This window comes from Plectropomus leopardus, chromosome 14 (assembly GCF_008729295.1).
Source record: "Plectropomus leopardus isolate mb chromosome 14, YSFRI_Pleo_2.0, whole genome shotgun sequence".
In the NCBI taxonomy this organism is placed as follows: Eukaryota; Metazoa; Chordata; class Actinopteri; order Perciformes; family Serranidae; genus Plectropomus; species Plectropomus leopardus.
In genome coordinates this window covers 8289172-8307459 of record NC_056476.1, presented here as the reverse complement: position 1 = coordinate 8307459, position 18288 = coordinate 8289172, and the positions used below count along the sequence as shown (strand labels likewise).

At 39.4% G+C, this 18288-nt stretch overlaps 1 protein-coding gene across 3 annotated transcripts in view; it reads left to right on the top strand.

Annotated features, from left to right (window-relative positions):
• mta1 (metastasis associated 1) overlaps positions 1-18288 on the top strand; it is a 149531-nt gene that overhangs the window by 80243 nt on the left and 51000 nt on the right. For all 3 annotated transcript variants that reach the window (XM_042501273.1, XM_042501272.1, XM_042501274.1), the window contains one exon: positions 17781-17848. In XM_042501273.1, coding sequence (XP_042357207.1) covers positions 17781-17848 — 68 coding nt within the window. The remainder of the gene's footprint in view (positions 1-17780; positions 17849-18288) is intronic.

Sequence of the window (18288 nt, the reverse complement as noted above, 5' to 3'; positions counted from 1 at the left end):
GTTTAGCTTCCATGTTGGACTCCAGACTGCTTCTTCAAACTTTTGCCGTGCAGACTGACATCTACGGTATGTTATTCACTTACTATGGATAAGTAGCCCATACATCCCTACTTCAGAAAAATCTGAACTATGCGTCAAAATAAAGCAATGGCTGTTTTGGAAGGGACTGGATCACTGGATATGAGAAAGGATGGAACAGAAAAAATGAAAATAAAGGGCAGGATAGGATAATAAACAGGTGCTTTACATAAACAAAAAACAGACCTATTAGTGTTGCACAGTTTTGACTAAACATGCCATTATAATAGGTTAATGGTAAAAAAATTCTTATCAATTTCACAGTCAAGTGTCAGAACAAGCACACAAAAGTGTGCCATGATAGGTGTACTGTAGATGGTAGGTGTAAGTATTCTTACAGGAAGCTGGTCAGAAGATATTTTCATTATGTTTTTGATTGCAGTCCAATGTTTCCCTTGTTGTGGTTGGGTTGTCAAATTGCATACTTCCTTTTAGGTGTATGCTAACATGTGTATGTCAAAGGGGAATGGAGGGAAAGCAAAAGTGACTGATTACATTCTGAAAGTATATTTACATGCAATCACTGACAATTGTCTAGTGAAACACGTATGCTGTAACTCTCCTTGGCATGGTACCCACATCAAAAATAGCCTGTGGTGAACGTCATAGCACTCTTTTCTGGTCAGATGAAACAAGGCCTACCTGAGTGAGAACAGGATTATGTTCAGAGCAGGGCAGAACGTTAACACTTCATCAGCCAAATGTTGCTGAATTTTGAACTCTGTCAGCTTTTGACAGGGATGCTAACCAGCTGAGCTTGTGTGTCTTATCTGTAGAAAACTCATTTGCTTGCAAAACAGTAAAAATGTGTGATTTACATGATTTCCTGCCTGTCTGCCGACCTTGCAGCTTTAAGATGGCCCCATAGTGTAGCACTCTGCAGTTTTAAGTGAAATGAACAGAAGTAAACTATTTACATGAATACCTCAACAACTATGTTTCTGTGCTGTCTGTCAGAAATCCCACAGTCACAAGTCAGCCCGAAATATTGTGGCCTCTTGGAGGATTTTAATGTCCCTCAGCCACAGCAGTGGAGTTTTAAGGCCCAGACACACCGAACCGCCATCAAAGAACTAGTGGCGACAAAGGCCGAATGTTGTGTTGCTTCTGATGGCCTCACAGCCCATGTCTCGGCCAAAAAGTAGCACTGAACACATAGCAAAGACTTACTAGCACACACATTCTGTACCTGTGTGAGAGAAAATAACTCTCCACACCAGCAGGCGGCTGTAGTCTGAATTTGACCTTAAAAAGGGGAAACTGTAAGACCGACAGCATGGATTCGGGATGCCATTTAGTTAACACATTACCTGATGTTGAAGAACCATGGATATTTGCGCTGGTGAACATTAACAAGATAAAGAAGGAACCTTTTCTGCAGTGTTTAAAAAAATTTTTTTTTAGCTCTTTGTTTACTTTCCTCACTTTGGTTTCTCTTCTCATGCGAGCTAAACTGCCAGTCAGAGTGATTTCATTCACCGTCGGGCTGTGCTGTCTCTGACGACAATTCAGCATGCTGAATCTGCTGAAAAAAAGCCGACAAGGGCTGACTAGTGCCAACTGTGTGGGGCACACAGAAAATATTAGGGCGACGGACGCTCACTGATGGCCCAACATTCACCCGCTGCCAATCATTGGCTTGGTGTGTCCGGGCCCTTAGACGTGGTCATAACACAATAACTCTTGCAACTTGTGTCGTGGATGGCATCGTTAACTCACTTCATTTAAAAGCAACACTGTACTTTGTAGACCTGTGCAAGGCTTTTGAGGCTGTTGTTCACAACAGTTTGTTAAAAACTTGCTTTTTCTGTGGACTTTGAGTTGAAACCGTTGTTATTGAAGGTTTAATTAAGTCCCCAAGTGGTTGATGAAGGTGTCCCTCAAGGATCGATATCAGTCCCACTGTTCACTCCTTACGCACATAATATTCATTTTTCAAACTCAGCACTGTAATGCGCATTTTTATGGGCACCTAACTGCTGGAACGAGCTGCAACAGAGCTTGAAGTTAGAGACACTCACTCCTCTGAGAGACTTTAAAACTTTACAAGCATATATTTCTAATAACATTGGTGGTGATTGTTTTGATTTGTGTGTGTGTGTTGTGTTGTTTTGGGTGAATTCATTTTCTCAGTGCACAGAATTTGATTTTAGGTCTTTCTTGCAAAATAGATTGTGATCTCAGAGAGATTTCCTGAATAACTACCCTTAGCTAGTACCATAAGGTTGTTCTTTTTTTAAAAAAAATAATATTAACCTTCCAAGTTATTGTTCACCCTTTGTAGGCAAATTCAAAACATGATAAATAGGCCTAATTGTGTGATAACCCAAACTAATCTGAAACCATAAAGCATAAAAATCTAATTACTGAATAAAGATACCATTAAATTGTTTTTCCACAGTCATAATAATAATAATGTAGACCAAAAATAAGTTACAAAAAAAAAAGAATAAGAACAAAAAAAAAGCCTAATTATTAACTGAAGCTTCTCCCGAGACCAGTCCAACTCAACATCAGAACAAAGCAGAACCCCCGAAAAGATGGCCACTACTTTGCAAGACAATGCAGGATCATCTTAGAAAAGCAATGACTTCCCCTGTGATTGAACCGTGAACAAAAGCTGCCTCCGTAGGCCCTGATGTCTTTGTTTTTATCATACAGGCCACACGCCGCTCTTCCTGCTCCTGCTGCAGCGGTCCTTCTTAGTGCTTCCCCCCTAAACACAGGAAAGTGTTTGTGGCTAAGTATAGACAATATCATAAGTCTCATTGTGTTAATGGTGGAAAGAGAAGAGAGCATAGCCCAGCGTTTTTGTGCTCTGGCCACAGAAGTTTTCAAAGTCTGAACAACAAAACAAGAATGATGAAGAGAGGCTGCAAACCTCTTGTTCACACAAAGGTGACTCTTTTATGAGAGTGAGAAAGAAAGTGAGCCCTTTTTACACGGAAACCTTGCAATACTGCTGTGATAAAGACCCTTCATTTTGCCGCATTTGCTTTTTTGGTATAATATGGCAATAACAATTATTTACCGTTCCTGTTTTATAGCAGTTGATCTTGTCCTCTGTTCAGAGGGTAAGGAGCTCCCGCACCTCATTGTCTCCCTAGTTTGTGAACATTTTTGGTTGCTTCTTTTTAATATGCTGATGTTGGGTTGCACACATTAAATTTCCTCAAAAAATCATAACCGTCATGTCCTATTGGCTCATACGTTTTATAGACATTTATTCTGCGCTGTTACTACCTTCAATTAAGGTGAGGCGGTGCAGCATTCCCGCCTTGAACATGCAGTGTAAAGGGGGCTTTTGTTGTGTTGAGATATTGATTTGAATGCTTTAAGGGATAGGTTAACCCTTAACACCTGGAGATACTGATTTGAATGAACATGTTAACCCTTAAACACAATGCGACATCAGTTTTCTTCTGCTGCATTCAGACGGCTTTCACTAGCATTTAAACCTCTTAAACCTGAAAAAAAGGTTTGATTTCTTTCAAAGACACAGGAAAAACATAATTAGCAACTTGGCCAGAAATGTCCCACAAACTGCAAAAAAATAGTTTAAGGTGACAAGGAAATGTAATGAAAATTAGCAGGGGGGGATTATAAGATACCAGTTTTTACATTTTCTTTTCTTTTTTTTGGCTTATTTTCAGGGAATTTTCTTGTAACTTTTTAGTAATTTCTTACTATTTTTAGACCATTTCTTCCAAAACACTTCCATTGTATTTGAAAAAATAAAAAAATAGTAAAGTGCCCATATAAACACTGAAAACAGGTCGTGCTTCCTGTTATCATCCCTCCTGTCCATACTGACCATTAAAAGATCCTTTTCTGATGCTTTCTAACTTCCAACTTAGATAATGAGGGACAAAATCCACAGCCCTCGTTTATCGTGATCTGAAGCTAAAATTCGGCTTTGGCAGTCTGCGCCATCAGTTTGCCCCCATTGAAATGACTGACGAGGCTGCGTTTTTCTCGCAGAGCTAATGTCGGCATGAATGTGGCCTGACTTAGACAAATCAAGTGTGTATCATCCACAGTTGAAGACTTTTCAGTACAAACCCATCTCAGTGTTAACTCAAACAGTGATTCTGTGCTGATCTGCAGTGGAGGCACAGTAACACAAAGAGGGAATTTTGTGTTAAAAAACACTTTGACTCTAGAAGATGAACTCTTGATTCTTTCAGATAAAGCCTGATATTAGCTCAGATATACTTTATCATGCGAATTTGCACAGAACAAGGACTGAGATTAGGAAAGAATCTCTTAATGGCCAGTGTGAACAGAAGGAATTATTACCGCAAACAAATCCTGTTTCAATCTTCATAGACGGACCTGAAAATAAGACGCTATTATTTAAGTAAATACTTGTACCAAGGCTGCTGGAGTGCGACAACTCTTGTACAGAATGTGCTAAATGTGCTGCAGTATTTACAAACTTAAAAAGTGACAAACTTTGCTGTCAGTGCCCACATTTCTTTTTGGCTGTTGGCTGGTGAGGATTTTCTCCACTCTGCCAGATATGATTCAGACCCTGCTTAAAGGTGTTGTAATGTTTACTAATTTACAAACTGACTAACTTACAAACTTTGACAGTGCCCACACTTTGTTTGGCTGGTGGCTGGTGTTAATTTCCCACGCTGGCAGTTGCCTCTATCACAGGTCTTGTGGGTGTACTCGCAGAGTTAAGTTTTGAGGCTCGCTCGCTGCCGTCCTGCCAAATTCAGGATGATCAGTGGACAGATGCATGAAGTGTTCCCTTCATCACAGTTCTTTTAGAGGCAAAACTGCACATGCATCCATTACAATAAACAATATTTTCTCCAAGCTGCCCTGCGCGGCTTTGCGGCTCCTGAGCTATTTGCATATCAAGATCTGGTCGACTAAACTGCCCTAAAATAGCTGTTTGAAAGAGAGAAGTTTTGTTGTAAAACCTCCACACTTTTGCTGATTAATCAAATTTGAATAAGAACAAGCTGCTGTAGTGGTGGCTACAGTACAAGTGCAACATAGATGCATGATGGGAGTGAATTTGCTGGCACTGTTTATGAATAAAAAAAAAAATCCCTCTCTGCCTAACCCTTTGATAGCTAATTAACTGACGAGCAACTTAACAAGAAATGGCCCAAAAAATAGCAAAGTATGGAAAAGTTACAAGAAAGTTACTTGAAAATAAGCAAAAAAACAAAACAAACAAACATATGTAATTAAGAGAATTATAAATATAGTTTTCTAGATATTTCCCCCTCAGTTTTTTGTTCATATCTAATAATCCTCTACATCTTATTTTCAGGTAATTTGCTTGTCACTTGTCATGGTTTTGAAAGAAACCATGTTTGAAAAATTTGAATACTAGTTTGAATTTGAATACTTTGAAAAATTTGAATACTAGTGAAGAAAACTGATGTCGATTAACGTCTTAAACGGGTTAAACATCACTCACCAGATCAGCCCTGACATTTATGAAAAAGTTATATTTCATGTTTTACATAAAGATGTTCAGTGTGGATTATCTCCAAGGTCAGTGGAGAGTTTCAGAGCATTAAGGCATTTATCTATTATCTGAAAGTCGACGTTCACCCTCTTGATGGTTTGATCGTGCCAGTTAGAGTGATTTCAGAGTGCGAAAGTGATGTGTGAGATTTATTCCGAAGATTAAACTACCTGCCATTACTGTAGAAACCTCCGTATAGACAATGACAGTCTGAGCCATCAGCTCCTCCACGGTTGCTGCTCACAACGACAGACACGCCTCTCAGTGGGAGTGTGTGTGAGAAAGCATTGCGTGGGGCGTGGGGGTATGTGCACATGGGAGCGTGGGAGGATGTTCACGTTATGCGCTTCCTGCTTCTTCATCTCCCCTTCCTGGCTCCAGCCAAGCCCTTTTCATTACTGTCAAAAACTGTATACTGCATATAATCCCAACTACTGTACTTCCACTGCAGCCTGAGTACTTCTGAAATCATAACTCAAGCATATAGAGTTGGTTTTCAGTGCTTGATGTGATGTTTGCGTTGATCACATTTAGCTGATTTGAGTTGTGCAGTTTAATACAATATTATATTTAGGCAAAGGTTCTCTACAGCTGATTGTGCCAAGATGTTTTTATGTGGCTCTACAGTCAGCGTTGATGGTAAATGTAGTCTATTCAGAGTTTCCCACACATTCATTTATTTATGACAGTCCACCACAACATCAGCATGTGCCGCCATTTATTGGCTTTCTATTTTTGAGGCTGAAACCTTCGTTAGGAGCGTTGTTAAAATATATATACCATTCGGTTATTCAGAGCACCACAGTCTTTGAGCACAGAGCAGGGTTTCCCACACGTTCATTTATTTGTGGCGGACCGCCACAAATAAATCATCTGCCTACACAAATAGATTTTTGGAGCTGGACATTTAATTAGGACTGCCACTGGAATATATATACAGTTCAGGGATTTATAGCGCATTTGGGGCAGAGAAGGCGCAGCAGAACGTCAGGCACATTGAAAGTGACTGTTCATTCTGCTGGGTCTAAACGTTTCCTTTCACTTACAAAGAGCTCCTCTCATCCATAGATGTGATCGGATCGACTGTGATTTGGATCTATAAACCAGTTATCCAGCCTTCCAAACTGCTGCACTGCATTCACAGACCCATAAAACATCATATTTTAGAGTAAGGAGGCAGACAGAATGATATGATTTTATGATAATGTTTTTTTTTGTTTAAAGACAGTAACAACCTCCCAATCAGAGCTGCTCAGATCTGACTGATCAGACCACAAAATGATTAACTGGTTAGTTCTCCACCCCACAACTCAAACTCAGCAAACTGCTGCTGAGTAAAAAAAGGAAGTTCAGCGTGTGCTGCGTTCATGGAGCTGAAAAGTCCTCAGAGTTCAGCCACTGCCATACTTATATTCTAATTCAATGGGAAACACTGCAGTTGAAATAATACCTTTCTCAATTCCTGCTATATTGACAGAGAAAATAGAGTTCTGTTGCTCTTGGAACAGTGCCTACATGTACCAGAATGCATTGTGGGCCAGCTACCAACACCCAACCAAATCACAGAGCAGCCTGCTTATGCATGTAGACGAATAAAAACACAGAGGCTCCACATCTGAACCAGTGTGAAGAATTAAAGCAACAACTCTTGATTATTTTCCACAGTCAGTGGCAGCACATCTTTCACAATAAGAGCCACTGTGTCACTCTCGTGTCACTGGATGCAGGAAGAGGACAGATTTTGCAAGTGTGAACTTGGCTTTTTTTTAATACCATGCACTGATGACTTATTGCATCTACCATCAACACTGACTGAAAATCCACATAAAAGTGACACACTTTCCCATTAAGCAGTGATGCACCTGCTTAGTTTGGCTTTATTTGTTGAGGTTTTTGTTACATGTTTTACAAAATAAGGCATATCTAAACGTTTTGTTTGAGTAACAAAACTCAGCTATTATGTTGGCTCCTGAATGAAAAAATACACATTTGTAATACATAGTGAGTTGGTGCGACTCTGCTGGTGATGCCTCCAGTTTGCTGCTGGTGTGCTGTATGTTACTTGTTTAAATTCATGGCGGCCAGGACCTGTCTTGGTTTTTGTTTTTTTCATCAGGTGATCTCATGGTGTGGTTTATGCTGCTTCTATAGGTTATATAAGATATAATGGCCTATAGCACTGATACCCAGCCATGCTGAGATTTCAGAAAAGTAAAACAGAAACTAATATGATTTTATGTAGCAGAAATGTTTTGTTAATCATCTTGCAAACCCTCAGTTTTATGCTGCGACCCCTCAGGGGTTCCTGACCGTTGCACATAAGGTGTAGTGGAAAAATTAGGCAAGATGAGATAAACTTTATTAATCCCACACAGGGGAAATTCACTCATTACAGCAGCTCAAGAGACACAAGCAAAGAAACAGTGAAAAATTAATAAATAATTTAAAAATGATTAACCCTTTGAAACCTGTAGCATCATCGCTTTCCTTGTGTTGCTTTCAGATGCCGTTTACAATTGTTTCAACATTTCTTTCAAAAACATGGGGAAAAGGCAATGAGCAATTTGGTAATAAATGTTTCACAAATTGCAAAACCTAAACAGATATAGAAAATTATTTTTCAAAAGATAGAAAAATAGGGAAAAAAGAAAACTAATCTAATTAAAATAATTACATTTTAAAAAAAGTTATGTTACAAAATTATAATATTTTTTAATAACCTTTTCCAGGTCATTTCCTTGGTTTTGTTTTCTTTTTTTTTTGGACCAATGTTTAGGTTATATTATTCCTATCTTTGGGTTATTTCTTCTTTTGTTGCTCATTGCTGTATTTAAAAGAAATCAAGCCAATTTCCTCAGGTTTCAAAGGGTTAAACAGCCATGTAACTTGCCATTCAGATGATTCATCAAATCATTAAAAGATGTTTTTTGTGGCCTTCGCTGTCTGTCATACATTTTGTACTTTTTTTTTCTCAAGTGGCTTTTACTGGAATAATGCTGACCTTTTTTTTTTTTTTAAACCACTGTCAACTTTTTTCATATAAAGGACCCCTAAATTGAAGCACATTCAGTCACGGACTCCCATTTTATGAGATACTGCTTTAGGGACCTCTATCTGAAAAGGTTTTGGTTGTCAGATATCATTAAAAACAGATTTTTTAGTTGTCAACTACAATTGAGGAGATAACTGCGGAGAAAAGTGAAACCTATGATCAGTATAATCACTTGTATGAGTGTTAAGGCCTTGATACACCAAATTAAAAAAAATACGGCCTTATGTTGGGCCAGTCATGTTATCATGTTTGCACACTGACTTAAAAAACTTTCATCTGTCACTAAGTTTTTTGGAACAGGTTTTATTTTCTGTGTTTTTTAGCATCCATCAAAAGCCTTTAGAGAGTTGTTTTACCAAGAAGCAGTGAAGAAAGTGTGGCGTGACCTGCAGGACACATGGCTACATCAGCAACAACAGAGAGCAGCAGGGCGCACAGTATCATTTTTAAACTCAAACAGCCTATTTTCCGACTGGTCAGATAGTAATATTCATGTGGACGATGTGGCAAGATGCGGGCAGAAAGCGGAGACAGGAAACAAATGTGTCTTTCAATTTCGTCTCGTATCGAGAACTTTCAAAATGAATAGAACAATAAAGTGCACCAGACTCGACGCGCAAGGTTTGTTTGCATAACGATTTTGATCGGATGACGGATTTAAAAAAAACGTACAAGTAATACAGACCTGGAGCTAGATGCATAAAACTTTTGTAGATTCACAACAAAAAGTGTGTGTTTGCACAAAATGGAAATGTGCACACACGTTGTTTTCCATCAGGTTTAAAAAGTGGCACTCATGCCCGATTCTGTTTTATAAATCTCAGTCATTGTGACGCTGGGCACGCGTGCACAAACTTCATTTCCACACCCACACTTTACTATAAATGGATGTAGAAATGCCCTTAAACATCCCTTTGCACGTGGATACTTGTACCCCTCCCCCATCCATCAGACCTGTCAATGAGAAATTTGGTGATGTAGTTTAACTAACTGCATTGCACTGGTGAGGTCAGAGCAGCCGCCATCACACACAGCTGTGAATATTTGTGGCATTTATACCACTAATTTATCCCATTTCTGCAAACCATCATTACAGTAAAATCCTTATCATTATTAAACGTCAGGAGGATGATCAATGATTGATTCATCGCGCTCATGTTGCAACTGAACTAAAGTGCTTCATAGGATAAAATTAAGTGATGGCTAACAGGGTAAAAATACAAACAATGATGAAATTCATTTCTCATAAATAGTTAAAAATTTACTTTATAAGTGCACCTTTGATTGACATCTTACAGAGCGCCATTTAAGATGCAAAATAAAACCATCAGTGAAAAAGGCAAAAACCTTAAAAAAATGTTATCTGTCAGTCAAGAGATATTTAATCTGCTGTTTTTTTTTACAGCAGCTAAAACTGTGTGTCTGACTGATCTTAAGAGTACATGCGCTCATTCTTACTGCACATTCCTCCTTTATAAATACCGGTTTATGTGTGGGGAAAGGCGTGCGCATGGCTTTTGTGTGTACACATAGTTTATGCATCTGGCCCCTGGTGTGCAAAGGCCTTTACACACATTTTGGTCACTTGTATAGTGAATTAAGTAGTGAAAATAAACTATTTGCCTTTTTCCCGTGGACCCCTTTGAGGTCCCATGACTGTAACTTTCAAAATTCTCTGTCTTCACTGTTAACAACTCAGATAATCAAAAATTACCAAATCAGACGAAACAGTATGGAAACTGGAGCAGTTTAACCAGCAAGATGTAAGTGTGTAGTTTGGATGGTAAAACTTGAGAAGTGTGCAAGTGCTAAAAAATATATGTTTTTTTCAGTTAGTCCTCCATCCCATTTTGAAACTTAGGCAAATTGTCATTAACTCTATTTATTTAAAAAAAAAATGAAAGAAGGCAGGAGCATCTTAACAAGAAATGTCTCCAAAATAACCAAAAAAATTGATAAAAAGTAAGGCATACAAGAAAATTACCTGAAAATTACTAATAAAGGTAAAAAAAGAAAATGACCTGCTACTACTACTACTACTACTACTAATAATAATAATAATAATAATAATAATAATAAATATTTTTTCTATAACGTAATTTAAATATATAATTTTGATAATAATGAATACATCCTCAACCGCCAGTTTTTTGATGATTTTTAATGATTTTCTCTGTCCCTCTTTGAGCTGTTTTTCAGGTCATTTTCTTGTCACCTTCTCCTAATTTCTTGACAAGTTGCTTATTGCCTTTTCCCGCAAGTTTTCGAAAGAAATCAAACCAATTTGCTGATGTTTCAAAGGTTTACATCCTTCTGGAAACCGTCTAAATGCAGCACAAGAAAAGTGTTGTCGATCCGGGTTTCAAACCTTTTTCATGATGTCTCTAGTTTGAGAGTTTTGCTCTTATTTTAACTGTTATGAACTCATTTGTCCACTTAACATCTCTGCTGGGCTCTTTCTGTCCGCCGCTCGCTCCGACTCCATCAGTTATCTGGTGTTTTCCCTCTGCCATCATTGCGTCTCTCTGACTGTCTGTCTCTCTCTGGCCTGGTTTGAATCAGCCCAGCAGACTCTCTTTTGGGGCTCAGTAACATGCCTTGATTGGCTCGCACAAAATTTGACTGCACTGTGACATCACAGGCGCCAGAGCCTGAGGATTGGCTGAGGCCGGGAGCGGGGGATGGAGAGTGGTGGAGGGGGGTTATACGCGGGTTGAGGCGGCGGGAGGGCTGATGGGAAAACGGAGAGACTGAGTGACGCTGCTCTGTGCCTACAGGCCCTCTCTCTCCCTCTCCCTCTCTCCCTCTCTCGCTCCCTCTCTCGCTCTCCCTCTCTCCCTCTCTCGCTCCCTCTCTCGCGCTCTCCCTCTCTCACTTTGTGTCGCTCTCATTTTGAGTTCCTCTCCAGCTCGCTCTCCACCAGGCTTCAGCTCCTCACATGGTGGAAACTCCAACACTCAAACAGCCCACTCTTGACTGTCACTTAACCGTTTTCTTCCCATTTTTGTTTTTTCTCGCCGGAGGCGGCAGGAGGGGACACGGGTTGAACTTGAAAGTGATTCCATTTTTGGTAACTTAAGTTTCCAAGCCAGGAAAAAAGGAAGAGCTGTGCCCAATATCCCACCTTCACAGTGACGCTAAACGCACTGGTAGACATGTTCCCATCACCAACCTCCCCCCACCCCAAAATAACGTACTGTGAGCGGTGAATCACACCCAACGCCGTACCAAAACTAGATGTTTGACATGTGGTTCTGCTTCAGTTTGAAATGGTCGTGACGCATTTTGGCTCTCGATTAATTGGTCCCTCGGAGCTGGCCGACGTTGAAGGCCGCAAAAAATACCCGTCAACATTTTCTCTGCAGTTTGTCATGAGACTCGTCCCTGTTTTTGAGTGTGAATCTACTTTTTGATCAGGGTTCTTTTGAACGTTGACAGTTATGTTTACCTTTCATGTGTCCAGGAAATGTTTTCTCTTTATAGCAGGCATACTTCAATTATTAACAGTGTGTCCAGTTACAGTACGAACATTCATATCAGTGCTTAAACCGTGAGGCGATCAAGGAGTTGATTGAATCGAATGCCAAACATACTGTTTACAGCTTTCCAACTGTGATGATTTGCAACTTTTTTCAGATTCATATCTTTGTAAATTGAAAGTCTTCAGTTTTGGGCTGTTTGTTGGACAAAATAAGCAACTTATAGACATTAACATGTTTTCACATTTTATAGACCAAACAGTGACTCTGACTCTTAAACTTTGATTTAATGTCCTAATCTAAAAACAACAGGCAGATGAATTGTTAATAGAAATGACTGATAGCTGCAGCCCTAACTTACATATAGGAAAGCATTGCAGTATCTCGCACCGTTAGCCAGTGGGAATTAAGTTCGAGGATTTGTCATTATTATCTGCCAGTTCTTTTCTTGATTATTAAATATTTATTTTTTGATCTATAAAAAAGATGAACATTGTGAAAAGGCCCAGGATAGGTCTACAAATTGCTAATTTCCCTTTTGTTAGGCATTTCTCCATTTTATCTTCATATTTTTTCTGCACTGTGTCTCTTGGATACCTGCTGCTTATGGTCTGTCACCTGATCAGCTTTTTATAAAGCCTGTATGAGTCTGTCCATCCTGAAAACCCTGCATAGTATATCTTTAAACCTCTTTATTTATAATGTCTGGTGAAAATAATTCCCTGTACCATTTCCTAACTGAGAGCACATGAGTGAGCTGCAGCGACAAAAACACTGATTGCGTTGTTTTCTACCTGGAATTTCCTAACTGGCTGTAAGTGAGGCAATGCTGCCATTTTGAGCTAAGCTTTTGTCAGACGCCCTGTTTTCCGCAAAAAAGCGCTGCAGTGGACCAAGGATGGCTGATTTGTAAATTTACTGTACATCCTCATCCTCCTTATTTCACTACAAAAACCTAAAAAAGGTGATTGCTGGAAGTTTGTAAAAGAAGTGGTAAATTGCAAAAAACAACCTACTAGCTGTAAGCTAAATCGTGTGTCTTCTCCAGTAAATAACGCAAAATAAAATGTGTTTTCTGTTTTAAAAAAACCCAAACGTGTTAAGTAGGATAACAGCGGTATATGTTATACTATGGTTTGAAAATTGATTATCACAGCGTGTACATATGTGTATCTACTGCGGTGGAAATACATTCAACCGGAAAGGAAACATCACCTGCTCCAGATCTCCTTTCCGCCTTGAGTGCATGTCAGACACTGTTCTTCAGTGATTGTGTGATAAAAAAGCCTCTTCTGTTTTCACTGCTTTAAGGGTCATTGTAACTGACAATAATAATAATCCTGATGGTGTAATATTGTATACCATAAAACTGTTATATAAAATCTCACACCCTTACAACCTTAGTAGGAAGAAAGCAAGTATTCACCATCATAAAGTGGTTACATCTCCAGTATGATCTCAAACACACAGGCGATAGGTATGTGGTTTGTTTACGTGACTAAACAGTACTATAAATTGCTTTAAGTGCAATAACACAGATCAAATTTGACCAATATTTCTCTCATTTGTCTGGGACAATGAAGTCTTCAGGACACGTGGGCCATCGCAGACGCCCTTGTCTGGTTCCTTGATTTTTTTGATTAAAGATGATAAAAAGCAACAAATCCTCACATTCGGGAGGCTCAAAGCATCCTTTGTTTGGCCCTCTTGCTTAGAAAAATAAACGATTATCGACATTGTAACTATGCTGTGACAGACCAATTGATAGATCAACAAATTGTTTTAGCTTTAGTCAAATTTTTTTTGAGCAGAGACACCTCAGATGTGGTTCTTCACTAATGCGAGAGTCTCTCTCACTTTCCCAATCCACAGTTTAACAGCCAGTCTCCGTAACCTCTGACCTACAGGCCTGCCGCCGCCTCTCCCCTGTGTGTTTGGAGAACGAGCAAGTCCAAGATCTTGTCTTCATTTTCTGTCTCGGCGCCGCTCAATTTCAAGTTGGCCTATTTGATATTCAGCAGCGGGACGAAGATGTCACAGTGGCAGCGGAGTCTAGTAACAAGCTGTTTCAGGGTGAAGAGTAGACAGGCGTGATGTGACGATCTCTCCTCGTCTCGTAGCGATGTTGAGTAGTGAGTATGTGGTTTGACAGAAGAAGCTGTTATAGAAATTACACTCTACATGCTTTCTGAACTGCTGCTGCTGTTTTGGTTAACCCTCGAGAGGAAGTGTTAAGTTCTTACATCCGTATACAAATGGTCATGTTAGGAATTAATTTATAGAATTTACTTTGTAATACCGACTGTAAGCTTATAAGCTACTTAAATTAGAGATAATGTACATTTCCTCCCAAAGACGGGGTGTGAATCTGTTCTTTTCAGTTGTGTAAGTGTGGGTGGAGAGAGGAATACCAACAGGGAGAGCGGAGCTAAAGGTTTCCCAGTCAAAGGTGTGTGTACTCAGAATCAGTGTCTGCTTTGCATTGTTGTCTGTTGAAGATAAACGTGGGTGGAAAGATTGGTATATCTGCCTCTTCTGTCTCTTAGATAGTAGATTTCTCGTTGTTTGACAGCTAAACTCTGCCGCAAAAATGTTGATGTCAGCCGACATAATGTTCTCTATTTATAGTTCAGATGTGAAAATGATTCTTTAGTCTACAAATTGTCAGGAAATAGTAAGAAAAATGCCCATCACAGTTTCCCAGAGCCTGAGGTGATGTCGTGAAAATTGCTTGTGTTGTCTGAATAACAGTCAGAATCAGAGCTGTTGTCTCGAGACGAGTCCGAGCAATTTTGCAATCGAGTCGAGACCAAGTGCAGACTCTAATGAGAGAAAAAACCCAAACAGTCCCCGCTGAGTATTTCTCATACTTCTGTCTTACTGTTGTTCATACCAAGAGTCAATTGTATATCAAATCTCAGTGCATCCCTCTGAAATTTTTCAAACTGATAGGTAGTGTCGCAACAATCAATTTTTCAATGACTTATAAATTAATCGCCAACTAATTTGCTAATCAGTGAATTAGTTTGAGTAATTTTTTCATGGAAAAAAGTGAAATTTCTCTGGTTCCTCTGGTTATATGTGAATGTTTTCTGGTTTCTTTAGTCCTCTATGACATTAAAATATATTTGGGTCGTGGACAAAAAAAGACATTTCAGGACGTCATCTTGGGCTTGAAGAAACACTGATTAACTTGTTTTTTTAACTATTCTTTTTACGTTTTATAGACCAAACAAAAAATAAATTAATTGAGAAAATAACAAACAGATTAATCAACAATGAAACTGATCATTAGTTACAGCCCTAGTAATAGGAAAAATAAATAATATGAATTTGTTTTTTGTGTTTCATTATTAGTAAAAATTGTGTTTACACCTCTGAGAAAAAAAATACTTTATAGCATAATTTTATCAGCCAAAAATGTATCTTTCCATACATCAGTCCAAAAAAGGTGTAAAAAAAAAACTAAATGAACTTGGTATAACCGAGGAGACTGGTGAGATAATAACATAAAATCATGTTAAGACCCAACTTGGGACTAAAGCTGAAACAATTACTCAATCAATTGCTCTCTATCAACAGAAAATTAGTAACCATTTTCCCGATTGTTTCTGTAGGTGAACCATTCTTTCTGCCCAGCTGCACCAAAGTAAAAAAATCATCGTTATTCTCTGTTATTTATAACTGTAAATAAGATATCTTTGGTTTTTGTGTTTGTCAGATCTTGTATTCTGGGCTGTGGTGTAGCCAAGAACACCTAAACCGGGACCAAGTCATAATCAAAACCGCAGTGTATGGAGAGCAATAAGACGAGACTTAAAACAAGACCGAGTCCAGATCCAGATCAAGATCACTAGTCAAGACCAGACCAGTACGAGTCCCAAACTCACTGCATGACAGTAAAGAGTGGAGCATACAAAGGCAGTCCTCAAATGGATGTGCAAGATCCACAATCCCATACAAACACACACAAAAAACGAATTATTTGTCAACCTCTTTTATTGCCTCACCCTATACATTTGTGCATCTAGAAGTGCACCATGAAAAATGTCTTGATAAAATAATCAAAAGGCATTGCAAATGGTGAATTTTATGTATTTTGTTTAATGAGCAAATAAATACAGACATTAAAAAGCTGAAATCAACTTAACCATCTTCATTAAACACACCTTTTTTGCACAGGTAATTTAGTGATCTTTCCACTGTTGTGGTCCTGATGGGTGTTGAAGTAAAATCTAGACTAGAGATTCAAAAAGTGGCCGTGAGACTAAGACCGATCTTGAGTACAACACGTCTTGCTCTTGGAAGTTATACTGGGTTTCATTTTTCCTTTACTTTTTTCATTTGAGAGTCAGAGGATTAGCCGGGCAACAAAAACAGTAATCTACAGATTGCTTGATAATAAAAGTAATCGTTATCGATCAAGATAGATATCAAAATGAGTACTTCAACCAAAGATATTCAATTCACAATAATGTAAAAGGGGAAAATGATCTTTTTCTTCGAGAAGCTGAAAACAGAGAATTTTACTCTTATTTTTATGTCCGTTCACTGCATTCTTTTTCAGGCATGCTGCAGTATCAATATTGTGGAGCTACCTGTGCCAAAAAGAAAAAATGTGGTCCAGAATTACAATATGCAGTACTGATTTCAGTTGTTTTTAACAGGGTTCAAGTGTTTGTTTTTTTTTTCCTTTTAACTGTGGAAGTCATAGTAACGCGAGATAGATGTGGATGTCAGTGCAGATCCTGGGTGTGCGAGCATGATGAGTGCATGCCTAAACCAGTTAGTGTTGGACGCAGGAGGTACAGGAAATAAAAGCAGCACTCAGTGTGTATCGCGGTTATGCTGGTGGAATTTCGGGCGATCGCTGGCCTAGTCGGTCAAGAAGACGGGGGCCCGGGGGGGAGCATGGGGGGATGGGCGGGCGGAGGGTTGGAGGTTCAGGGTGAAGGGAGGATAGCTTCAGCTCCAGGCAGCCAACCAAGTGTGGGGTATAATCTGACAGCACTCAGCCAAGACACATGCAGGGCTAAGACCAGTCCTCCTCAGTTGGCTCTAACACACACCTGTTCATCGCCAGATTTCGTCTTCATCTCATTTCTGCTGCCGTCACTCAACAAACGAGCTTCTGCATCAACATTTAGACTTTTATAACGTTCACACACACACGCACACACACACACACACACACACACACACACACACACACACGTGAATGCATAGTAAAGTCACACATGCGTGGTAAAGCTTGCGCAGTCTCTCACACACACCCACATGAACGCAGACACACCGTGCATGCAAACAACAACACACATGGGGGGACTGAACGGAGCAATGAGACAAAGAAAGCATGTGGAAACACGAGGCCGCGGTCTGAATAGAAAGCTTCAGAGAGCCAGCTTTGTTGTGTGTCAACGTCTCATTCAGTCGGACCTCCCAAACACAACTCCTGTGTATAAAATTTACCTAATCGAGTTAAATCGCGCACATTTGGTTGATGTCTGTGTTGCACTTTCCTGTTGACTAATTAAGCTGTCATAGTGTGGTCCAACTGGAAATCACCCTGAACATTTGGATGACCTCGAAATGCTGACTGACATTTCTCTTTGCTCTTTCCCTTTCTCTTTCTGTTCCCCCGCTCCCTCCTTCTCCCGCTTTTTTCCTCCTTCTGCAGATTATGTTTATTTTGAGAACTCGTCCAGTAACCCACTGCTCATCAGGAGGATAGAGGAGTTGAATAAGGTGAGTGTACGTGAACACATCACTAATCTGACAGCTGTACATCACATTTCATGCATCCGGCTTAACCCTGCAAGCCCCAGGTTTCCTTTATTTTACTTTAAGAGCCGAAGCTCTATGGTCGGTTGAATAGTCGCTATGATCTTGTGTAATCAAACTCTCATTGGTTGTCTGTGTGTCCACCACAGTGTTTTTCTCCAGCTGAAAGCACTAGCACTCTGTTGTAGGGCTGTACCCGACTCAGAATTATGCCAGTCGAATTGGATTTGGCTGTTTAATATGAACATTTGACGATTTATTCCTTTTTCTGTTTTTTAAATATGTAGACGACCTGCCGTTCATAAAATTCACTGGCACAAGTTTCAGTGATGATTTAAAATACAATGGAGTCCTGGGAACATATTTATGAGCAGTCAAAAATAGATTATAGACAACTATATGAC